Below are 12,098 nucleotides of genomic sequence, written 5' to 3'. Positions count from 1 at the left end.
AAATACAAGATATGCTGGACACACATTGTCAAAAGTTTTCTTACTAAGCCAGCGAGATTAACAGTAGATTGTCCCTATTTTTCTAGTAAACGATGAACCTCTGCTGTTATCTGCCGATGTTGACCTTGTGTCTGAACCCTTTCTCGTTCCAGCTCCTCTATTCGTAGCTGCAGATCATGAGCATACCAATCTGCAAATTTTTTCAACTCTTGATTTTCTTACTTTAGCCTTTTATTCTCACTATTCTTATTAGTAAGTTTCTGTCGTAACTCAGATATTTGCATGTTAAGATGATCAATCTCACTCACTCTCGCCATTAACCTCCGAGACATGATCGTAACAGAGGCAGCATATTGACTACTGAGCATTCTTGATTCTGCAATAATCTCAGAATCAGCCTTAGTAGAAAAAAAGTTCTTTGCTTCTATCATGGTATTGACGACCTCAGGAGAGAAAATTGATGATTGATGTGTCAAGGGTTCCTGATTCAAGTCTGGAACATTAGTGAAGAGAATTGCTCAGTCATTCTATCATTGTGGAAAAACAGAACTCAAGTCAAGAAGCGATGTATTTTTTTGGCATCCGATAGATGAAAATGCTCATTTTTTTTATATAGAAACTCAGAGCCTTCAATCACGTTTGTCAACAACATCAGGCGATTGTTTAAATCTCCAGCTGCACTAAATTCATAGAGTTAGGCCTTGAGACTTTGCAGCATTTGTCGGGTCACAGACGGTTCCTTTTTCAACTATCTACAGTGACTATTAAACGTATCGTTTTCTTCAGTCCATTTACTTGTTGTCGATCCTTTTCAATGATGCCAAAAGGGGGAGAAGTTTTAAACTAGAACATTAACATTGTTTAAATTGCTAAACTTGTTATATATGCTTGGAATTATGTTTATACTTTTACTTGAAAAACTAAAGCATATTTTCAGGGGGAGCTTAAGTATTAATACAGGTTTCAAGTTCTATCAAGTATTTGTCATCATCAAAAAGGGGGAGATTGTTGAACCCAAGGTTTCAAGTTTCATATGATTATAAATCTACACATGAATTTTGATGATAACAAATGAATTAAAAGAATAAATGAGTTTTAAACTCAAGTTGTCCACACAATGGAGTCAAGCACATCAAAGAACTAAGCATGAGCAAGAAGGAAACAAGTTCACATTAAAGTCATATAGTAATGTTGTAAATCTCTTAAAATTCAAAATTAGGATTAATGTTCAAAATTAATATTTTATCATAAAGCATTAAAATACATTTTTCACATGTGCATGAATATTTTTGAAAATTAAATTTGAAAATTTTGAAAGATGATTGATTGTCATCTTTTACATGTGCATACCTTGATTAAAGGGTTGAATTTTGAAAATATTAAAAATGATTGATTGTCATCTTTTACATGTGCATGCCTTGATTAAATGGTTGAATTTTGAAAATATTAAAAATGATTGATTGTCATCTTTTACATGTGTATGTTTTATTTAAATATTTTCAAAAGTGATTGATACTTTTTTGAACTTATACAAAAGGTAGATGATTTTGTTTGAAAAATTTGAAAAGTAAAGTGTGCTCATTTTGTTATATACAAAAAATAAAAGATTAGATTTGAATTTTTTGAAAAAGAAAGTGTGCTCTTTTTGTCATATGCAAAAAGTAAAAGATTAGGTTTGAATTTTTTGAAAGGAAAGTGTGCTCTTTTTGTCATATGCCAAAAGTAAAATATTAGATTTGATTTTTTTGAAAAAGTGAATGATGTTATTTTTGACAATTGAAAAAGAAGAACCTTTTATTTGAATTTTTTGAAAAAGTGAATGATGTTGTTTTTGACATGTGAATCTTTTTTAATTTGAATATGAAGTCTCATATGCCTATAAATAGATCATTTGAGAGTTTCACATTTACAACACCAAGAGCATACAACATTCATTCAAAACTTTCATTCTCTCTTATCTAAGCATTAAGCCTTAATCCTTATTCATTTTGAGAGATATAGTTTGCACTGTATTGTTCTTATTTCACTCATTGAGGAGTATTTTTTGATAACCTACCCACTATCAGCTCTTGTATCAGAAAAATGGTGTGTATAACCCTTGTCCGTGTAGAAAGTATTCTACACGGGGAATAGTTGAATCATCACGTGTAAGGTGATTGCAAGTGTAGAGGGTGTTCTACACGGATCCTTTGTAGCGGTGTTGTTCAAAGGTGTAATAGGTTTCTATCTCCACCTGAAGGATGTTGAATAGTGAATTTGGGAATCCTCAAGAGGTAGCTTGAGGCGAGGACGTAGGCAGTGAGGCCGAACCTCGTTAACATACTGAGTTTGCTTCTTTCTTACCCTTACTCGTTATATTTATTGTTATTTCATATTTTGTTTATATTTTATATTATATATTTGATTTATAATTGTTATTTTTTTAATACAACTCAATTCACCCCCCCTCTTGTGTTAGTCATTTAGACAACATGATGAAATTAGATCTCATTTGCTTTACAAAATGGAGTAGAACCGGTTAGACGAGAGTTGAGATTGGTATTTTTTATTAACATCTCATTATTTTATTCAACCACTAACAAACAAGATATTAGTTTAGAATATTTAGTGAGCTTTCACTTTTAATATTACTACTATAGGAATAGATTCGAGGTATGAAATATAGTATATGTGTTTTCTAACATAGCCTTATCAATGAATTTTTCTCCATAATTTCAAATGTGAACTATGTTTAGAAAGTGTAAAGTTATATTAACTAACAGCCTTGAAATCTTGCACCTCATATACACCTAATCATAACAAATTTTTAAGATGATAATAATTTTCTAATGTTCGTACCTCTCTCCTATACTATCACATAGATACAATAGATATTTTATCGTAAAGTACTTAGTTTTCAATTTTTCATATAGATAGTGGCAAAAGAGAATCATTGTTAAGCTGCAAGTTCAAACATCACAAATCCTACTCTAATGCTAAACCACTTTTTACCACAAGCGGCTACAACTGGTCAGCGGCCGAAAAATTACACCGACATGAGTGGTAGTCGACCGCCCTATACTAGAGCAGATCTGTTTAGAAAACCATCCGAGCTGTAGAAAAACCATCAACACTGGGTCGTCATGGATATGGCTGATTTTGGCACATACCCAATCGGTTTCAAGACATATCCAACTAGCGTGGGGTGGCCACGAAACCACCTGGGGATGGTTTGGTCACTCCGCCGTCCCTTTGGGCGACTGGACCACTTAGTTGATTTTTTTTTTTTTAATTTAAATATTTTTTATTAAATCTCTTTATATTAAATTATATTTTAATAATACTTTAATTTTATAATATTTTTTCTCAATCCATTTTATTTTTTTCAAAATCTAATAAAACATTACAATATAAGATTCAGTTTAGATACAAGAAATATTTTATCTTATAATTATAATTGTTTTAAAATCTCATATAAAATATAATAAATAATTTAATTTTTTTAAAATTATAAAATAATAATAATATTAAAAAATAATATTATATTTAATTTTTCAACTTTTATATCAACCCATTATTAATTATAAATTTTTTCATTACTATCAACAAATTTATTTTCTATTTCATTTACCAAGAATCCCTCACACTCCACGTCCTTTTTTAAGGTTTTTCCTTCCAAAATGCCTGGTAAATAACCATTTTGTTAGCTGTTGCAGCTCTTCTCATTGCTTCGATCCGTTGCAGTTCCGACCATCACTGATCCTCCGTCAATATCATCTTCAATGTTCAGCAACAACAGCATATCAATCTCGGTATCCGACGAAGACTCCGATGATCTCGGCCGGATGCGCGTCCGAGTCCGTCGGAAGCGCAAGAAACCCATCCACCGGTTCAAGAACGAGTTGGCTCGGCGAGTACTTCGGTTGCTCTTGAAATACTGGACAATCCTGATCTTTCTTCCAGCCGCCGGATTGCTTGTATTCGAGGCCTCGAGGATTGGCAGGAAACCGGGTCTGGTGGTGAACTCGGAACTTGGTACGGTGAAGAAACCGAGCTCGGCGAAAAAATCGGAGGGGAATTTGAATCGGCTTGATCCCACGACTCGGGTCGTTGGCGGCGTTAGAGAACGTAAGTGAGCTTGGCAGTTTGAAGTTAAATCTTTATGGTTTCCTTTTCATTGCTGAGAAAATTAAGTTAAACAAATAAGTGAGTTCGTTAAAAACTTTTTTCCTTTGTGTCATCGAATTGGTTAAAGAAAATATATTTTTCGATATGAATGCGATTCATGTTTTGACTACTGTCATACTTTGTTAGTCTATCAGATGGAGTCATTTGGTTGGAAAATACTCGATTGTCCATTGGGAGCTTTAGGGTTGTGTGTTATTGGTATTTGGGTGAGCCTTTATTGAGGCATGAAGTGCAAATCTTTGTTATCTGCTATATTTAGTGGTTACTGGTTTCGGAAGCGCTGATGATGTAGAATTATTGGAGATAGTATACGAGGTTTGCTTGGGATGTATCAATCTTGAAAGTCTTTGGTGTGTGATTGGAGGTCAGTGTATGGCATACCGCATTGATCTATATCCTATGGAGAAAACCGACCATATGTAGAAAAGTAACAAAAATTTCTGAGAGTCTTCTGCGAGAGATTGAATGAGATGTAAGGGGAACTGTAGCCACCTATACAAAAGAGGAAATTGATGATTGTAACATATGCCTTGAATGAGAAATTAATCTCATAATCTTTCCCACCTATGTTGTTAAGTTCCACTTTGTTTTGGTCTTTCTTTGATTGACAAAATGGCATGAAAGTACTAATCAATTGTGACTTTGTGACCAGCTAATATTTTTTCACAATAGACTGCATCATTTGCCTGCAACTGGCAAATATATGTTCCTTTTCAATGTTTCCACTATTGCATTTTAGTGCACGCGTACTAAGGATTAACTGACACCTTGGATTCACTTCCTATCAAAGTATGTTACTTGCAAGTATGGTATCAATATCCAGCAAAATTTTGCTAGTTACTTATGTTTGGTGAATACTTTGGGTTGCATATACTACGTGCACAGAGAGAGAACTTTCAGTGGTTTGTGAGATAAATAGTAGAGAGATGGAGAGGGTAAACAAGAGAGGAGTTTCATTTACAAGGGTTAATGGTCACATAATAATAGAAAAGCTAGTGTCTACTTTGAGTTGTAATTTTTTTTTGGGTAGAGATATTTTGTGGGTCTCTGATTTCTGATTTTCTTGATCATATTGAGCCAGGATAAAGTAGAAGATGATAATAATTGATTGAAACTTTTCTTAAAAAAAATCTGGGGAGCATCTAGATTATAGTTGTACTTGTGTTATTGAGACAATCAATTTACTGCTGTTGGATAATATTTATTGACAGTTAAATTATTTTTCTCAATGGTATCTTCAATTATGTTAATTATCTTGCAGCTAGAAGGTGTTAAAAGCTGTTGTACATATAACATGTGTTTGTGCACCTTATCAGGCTGCTTGAAGCTACTTCCTCCTGAAGAACTTGAGCATCTGGATGTTCCTGTGGGTGAAGAATCCACCAGTCCTGTGAATAAAGTGTTGTACATATCAGAGAATGATACACCATCTTTAGTAGGGAACACTGCCCTGTCTCAACATCGCACAGAAGCCACAAGATTTAATTTGTTTACTGGAAACCAAACTCTTGACCAAAGAGACAAAAGTTTCAAGGTTATAAGCTTCATTTTAATAGATTTGATGGCATCTAGAATAGATGCTCGTAGTCATGTATAAGCTGGATTGAAATTTAGTGCTCTTGACTTTTCTGTAGAAACTGTTTAGAGCATAAAGCCTGATGAATTTTTGGACCCTATACTTTAAACCTATGCTTCTCTATGTGCTAGGCAATGCTCATTTTAGTTAGAATCTTGTTTCTTTCAGGCGAGTGAAACTCCTATGGTACATTGTGGTTTTTACAGTGACAATGGAGGCTTCAAAATTTCTAATGAAGACAAATATTACATGCAAAGTTGCAGAGCGGTGGTGTCTACTTGTGCATTTGGTGGTGGAGATGATCTTTATCAACCTATTGGAATGTCAGAGGCATCATTTAGAAAGGTTATGTCTATTTTATAGAAGTCAGAATTATCTACATCACCCTATTTGGATTGCCATTTCACTTTGCTTATATGTGAAATGTTTTGCATGGAAGCAGGTTTGCTATGTTGCTTTCTGGGATGAAATTACTCTGAGTGCGCAGGAATCAGTGGAAAATAGAATTGGTGAGAATGGCTTTATTGGGAAATGGCGCATTGTGGTTGTCAGGGAACTTCCTTTTGCAGACCAAAGGTTAAATGGTAAAATCCCAAAGGTAAGAATTTCTAGTCCCTAACTAGGTGTAATCTCATGTATACTTCCCGTGTATTTGGGTTATGCCTATTTTTATATCAATAAAATATCTTCTTACTTATAAAAAATAAAAATAAAAATCCCAAAGGTAAGAAGTGCACAAATTGGCTCCATTATTTTTTTTAATATATATTATTTATAGAAATAAATTGTATATACATAGTTTCATTTCTTTGTTGATACCTGTCACTTGGTGCTTCCTTTGTTTTTTAATAATTAAAATCATCACCTTTTTACATAGCGGGGTAAAACTACCTTCATCATGTTTCTTACATTGAAAGGCTATTGAATATAATATCTGTTTATGGTTACAAACACACGGCCAAACCTTTTTTGTGATAGGTGAACAAAATTTTATTGATAATGACAGTAGGCGTAGCCCAAGTACACATAATGCTTTCTATTTGGTGTTTCATATTTATTTCATTCAATCTGGTGTTTTTTTTTTTTCTTTTTTTCATGCTCTCCTTCAGGAAACTGATATGCGTATATTTGATAAATTGACCCTCAGAATATGACACAGGAGTCATGAAGTAGTAAACCATATTCCCTATGATATAAATGTTTTACCACATCGCATCATGCATTCCTGCTTTCTCAACCAGGCAATAATGAAGTTTATTGATCTTGGTACCTCTCATTGGTTGGCTACATTTTTGTTTTTGGTATCAGTTGCAGAAATGGTTCTGGATATCAATTTATATTGTAACATTTGATGCGGCTTAACTGGTCTCAATCTTTTTGTTTTTCAAATTTTGCCAAACTTCTTCCCTTAATAATACTAAAATAGAATGAAATAGGTCAACGTGTGCTGTCTTGTTAAAATCCATGGATAGATTTAAGTTTCACTCCTTCCTTTTCTCCTTCAGATCCTCTGTCTGCCTTTATCTCTTCCTTTTGCTGAAATGATGGTGGGTGCATCTTACTTATAAGAGTGCATCTTACTTATAAGAAAAAAGTGATGGCTGGTGCATCTCTGTTTGTGTTGTGTGGAATCCTTTGAGCATCATGATCCCAATCAAGTGTTGTTCCAAGTTCATAAATTTGGTTTCACTTTTCACTTATTAGAATAAATATATAAATTCAGTTTTGCTTCGAGAGTTATGCCTGTGACTCCTTTTTCATCGGTTTTGGTTTCCTTTGATCTGATTAGAGTTCTGTTTAAGGTAGAAATTATAGATGAATGTTGAGATGTGTCTATTTAAATATCTTTCTTAGGACCTTTTGTACTTCTGTTGTCTTCAGATGTTGGGTCATCGTCTTTTTCCTCATGCAAAATACTCTATCTGGGTAGATTCAAAGTCTCAATTCAGGAGGGACCCTTTAGGTGTGCTGGAAGCACTTCTTTGGCGTTCAAATTCGGTACTTGCAATTTCAGAACATGGAGCTCGCAGCAGCGTATATGATGAAGCTAAGGCTGTTGTCAAGAAAAACAAAGCCACCCCAGAAGAAGTAGAGGTGCAATTGACTCAATACCGCCATGATGGCTTCCCCGAGGACAAGAGATTTAATGGAAAGAAAGGTATTTCTTTTTCTCCTTGTTATAAGGGTTATACAAATAGCAACAATAGGAAGAATAACTATAATCTAAAAGGCGACTGAAATGTACAATTTCTCTTGGATGTTTAGATACGTTCAAGGCAAAAAAAAAACAATCTACTTTGGTATATAGCTGTCTTCAATCTTCTTGCCGCCTACCTCCCTTTTTGCCTTTCCTCATAATCCAAGGTGAAAGATGGTTTCGACTCCTGGCCTGGGGAGCTTATACGAGAATACCTTAACGTTAACTGGGATAAACCCAAACTGTGTTCTTAATGTTTGGGACCAATCTCTAAGAGCAAAAATCTCCTGCATTAACCAAATTTGGACCCCAGAAATTTGATACCGATACCCAATTAGTTTTTGTGCTCGCTCATAAAATTATTCTTCTGATGCAGCTCTAGCCGAGGCTTCTGTCATTGTGAGAGAGCATACGCCATTGACGAATCTGTTTATGTGCCTATGGTTCAACGAGGTTGTCCGTTTCACTTCTCGGGATCAGCTAAGCTTCCCATATGTTCTATGGCGGTTGAAAGTGCTCAAGAACATCAATATGTTCCCTGTCTGCACTCGCAAAGACCTTGTCAATAGCATGGGCCACATTCGCAAAGCTAAACCCTTGATTCATTAGTGCTATACAATCTAGTACTTCCATTTACTCATTGTTAGCTGAATCCATCCCCTTTATTCATTTCTTTCTTATTGAATTCCTTGTTAGCAGCATTGAATTCCTTTTTTATTAGAGGAGGTGTTTGTTAATTTCAATGGAGTAGGGGAAAAAAGATGAAAGCAAAATGTCTGTAATTATTTGAGATTTTTATGGATGGTATTTTTGTCCATGGACAATCGTTTCTAACAATTTTGGCCTTGCTTTACTACTCCTAGGAACGATAAAAATTGAGAAATGATTTTGTACAAATTTCAAATAGATAAGTTTCGTATAAATCTTTGTAATAAAGTGAACCCAACCTAATAAATAAATAAATAAACTATTTTTTATTAGTGGGATTTATTTATTTTTTTAAAAAAAATCTTGTATGAAATTTGTCTATTTGATTCGATTGCGTTCGCTACTGAAAATCAAAACTTTGAAAAGTTTTTAAAGTTGTTGAAGTTTTACAAAACCAAATTCACATTTTGATCTACTAATTTTTATCTCAAAAGATCTCAAGTTTATTCTCAATTTTTCATCTCCTCAGATCTCACCTTATTTCAATAATGTTTCCTCCAATAATATATTTTAAATAAACAATATATTGACATGAATAAATACTACAAAAAAAGTAAAAGTTGTACTAAATGTGTAGTAAAATATTTGATTAAAAGAAAAAATATTTACACATAAGGTAAATAAATAAAGGAAGCAGAAAAAAATTGCACCATTGGTAAATAAATAAACAAATGAAGCAGCCAAAAACTAAAACAAAACAAAAAAAAATTGACCAAATGGTTTAAAAAAAAAAAAGAAGCAGTAAAAAAGAAAAAATGCATTATTGGTAAATAAATAAACAAAGGAAGCAGCAAAAAAAAATTGACCAAATGGTTTTTAAAAAAAAAAAAAGGAAGCAGCCAAAAAAAAATGTACCATTGGTAAATAAATAAACAAAGGAAGTAGAAAAAAAAAATTTGACCTAATGGTTTAAAAAATAAGAAGCAGCAAAAAAATAAATAAATAAAAAATTGACCAAATGGTTTAAAAAAAAAAAAGGAAGCAGCAAAAAAAAAAAGACCAAATGGTTTTTTTTTTTTTTTAAAAAGGAAGCAGAAAAAAATCACACCATTGATAAATAAATAAACAAGGGAAATAGTAAAAAAAAAATTGACTAAATGGTTTAAAGAAAAAGAAAGCAGCAAATAAAAAATTACATCATTGATAAATAAATAAACAAATAAAATACTATAAAAAATACTAAAAATACTTTTGGGTCTCATCATATTACTAACTATAATAAAATCAAACTAATCTCATCTCATCTCATCTCTATAAACAAATATATATTTTATCTAATCTCATCCCATCTTAACATATCTCAAAAGATTTTATGTTATCTTATCTCATTTCTAAAAATAAACGAGGTCGCACACTTTTCATCTTAAACTCAAAATTCTCATCTCACTATTACAACTTTATCAATTTCTTACACAAAATATGATAAAAAATTCAACTTTTTAAAATTCCAATATAATTTTTTTTTTAATTTCAAAATAATAGTAACACTAAAAATTAATATTTTAAACTTTTATCTCAACTCAAAATTTTCATCTCTACCCCAAACCTCCCGTAGTAAGTTTTAGATAGCAAGAACCTTTTTTTATTTTAAGTTCCACTTCAGAGAGGTCACGGCCGCTTTTAACCTTAGACCAGCAGCCAATACAACATTGACATCTTAGAGCATCCCCATTCGGTTCCCTATATCATCCCCATCACTAAATTTTGGAGAAAATTTTAGGGTTTTGCTCATTTTGCGTCTACATCCGGTTCCCCATTTTGCAGTTTCTGTTTAGGGTCTCTACAGAAGTTCCCCATAGATGGGGAACGACTGTACATCCCCATCGCATCGGTGAGCCAACGATTTCCCTTTCCCCCCCGCGTCTTCCTTCTCTCTTGCTAGGGTAAACCGTTGGCCCCTCCCTCTCAACGCTCCACCATTGATTGCAGGTCTCCATCGGCACGCACGGTAAGATCTCCACAACCCTCTCTCTTCAGTCGAGTTTTTCTTTTCCCCTTTCACTCTCCATCGATATTTGGAAAATGCCCTCAACTCTGTGAGAAATCTTGATAACATTGTCGGCTCTCTCTTTGGGTATGAATTTCTTTGGGGATTGCATCATGGCCAGACCGTTTGGCTGCCGAGAAAGTGGTGTTGCTTTCTCATGGAATTTTTTCTGTGCAAAATGACGAAGCTCATGGTTTACCATTTTGATTATTTGATCCATTGATTGAGTTGATGTTGAGAAAATACAACACTGCGATTGTGGGTTTAAGTACTTCCTACTGTGTTGGGTTTTTGGTTTTGAGGAGAATTTATTTGAGTATTGCATATTCATTGATGTTCGTGTTTGGCTGCCGAGAAAATTTTGCAAAGGTTTCTCACGGTATTTTTTTTTTTTTGACTTTTTGTCTCATGTTTTACCATTTATAATTTATTGATCCATTCATTGATGAGCCGAGATGCTCTAGTTGCGATTGTGGCTTTGGTGACTTCTTGGTGTGTTGGGTTTTTGGTTTTGAGGAGAATTTGGTGGAGTTTATTGTTATGGAATGGATTTTGAGGGTTGAGAAATCTGTTGCTATTTTTTATGTTGCCATTTTGTTCTGAATATTAGTTGTGATATTTTTTGGTTAAGCTGTGATTTATATTAGTTTGTCATCTTCAATATTTTGCATTTCCTTTAAATCTACCAAACAAGCATGCATACTCTTGGTTATTTTGGCCAATTACGTGATTGCATCAATCTTCCCCTCTTCCCTGTATTCAACCCCTATAATTATGTCTCTTGCTCTTGTTTATTATTAAGAACTTGGGTTTGGAAAATGCTTTTGTTGGTTTCTTTTGTAGTTCTATAATTTAATGAATTTATAAAATGTTTCTTTTGTAGTTCTTGGTTTCTTTTGTTTTAATTATACATGCTTGTGGAAAGAGTTCATTTTGGATAATGTGGAGCTTTGTCATTAAGGATCTTAATTACACTTTTTGAGTACCTTTTCCTTGTAGTTAAAAAAACTGTTTTTATTGTAGTTCTTGGTTTCTTTTGTAGTTCTTGGTTTCATGAATCTGCTTTGGTTTATTTTGTAGTTATTGGTTTCTTTTGTTTTAATTACACATGCTTGTGGAAAGAGTTCATGAAACCATATGATGCACCTTTGTAATTAAGGATCAAAGGTCAATTGTATGTTGTTTTTCCTTGTAGTTTAATGTTCTGTTTTTATTGTAGTTATTGGTTTCTTTCAATTGTTCTATAATTTAATGAATTTGTTTTGGTTTCTTTTGTAGTTCTTGGTTTTTTTTGTTTTAATTATACATGCTTGTGGAACCTCTTCATGTAAATTTCTTCTTTACTTGCGGATTTGCTGCTTGTCAAATGAAATGGTTATACTTTGTAGTTCTTGGTTTCTTTTGTAGTTCTATAATTTCATGAATTTGATTTGGTTTCCTAAGTAGTTATTGGTTTCTTTTGT

General features: G+C 33.3%; 1 protein-coding gene across 1 annotated transcript; it reads left to right on the top strand.

Moving 5' to 3' along the window:
- The first annotated feature begins 3,600 nt into the window (after window positions 1-3,600).
- LOC122297781 (probable hexosyltransferase MUCI70) lies at window positions 3,601-8,777 on the top strand. Its single transcript, XM_043107973.1, has 6 exons — window positions 3,601-4,107; window positions 5,484-5,701; window positions 5,912-6,088; window positions 6,186-6,341; window positions 7,625-7,901; window positions 8,317-8,777. The coding sequence occupies exons 1-6, from the start codon at window positions 3,762-3,764 to the stop codon at window positions 8,547-8,549; spliced, it is 1,407 nt and encodes a 468-aa protein (XP_042963907.1). The 5' UTR covers window positions 3,601-3,761; the 3' UTR covers window positions 8,550-8,777.
- Window positions 8,778-12,098: the final 3,321 nt, after the last annotated feature.

This window comes from Carya illinoinensis, chromosome 15 (genome assembly GCF_018687715.1).
Source record: "Carya illinoinensis cultivar Pawnee chromosome 15, C.illinoinensisPawnee_v1, whole genome shotgun sequence".
Taxonomy (NCBI): Eukaryota; Viridiplantae; Streptophyta; class Magnoliopsida; order Fagales; family Juglandaceae; genus Carya; species Carya illinoinensis.
The sequence above is the reverse complement of the archived record's forward strand: the minus strand, read 5'-3'. Positions and strand labels throughout refer to the sequence as shown.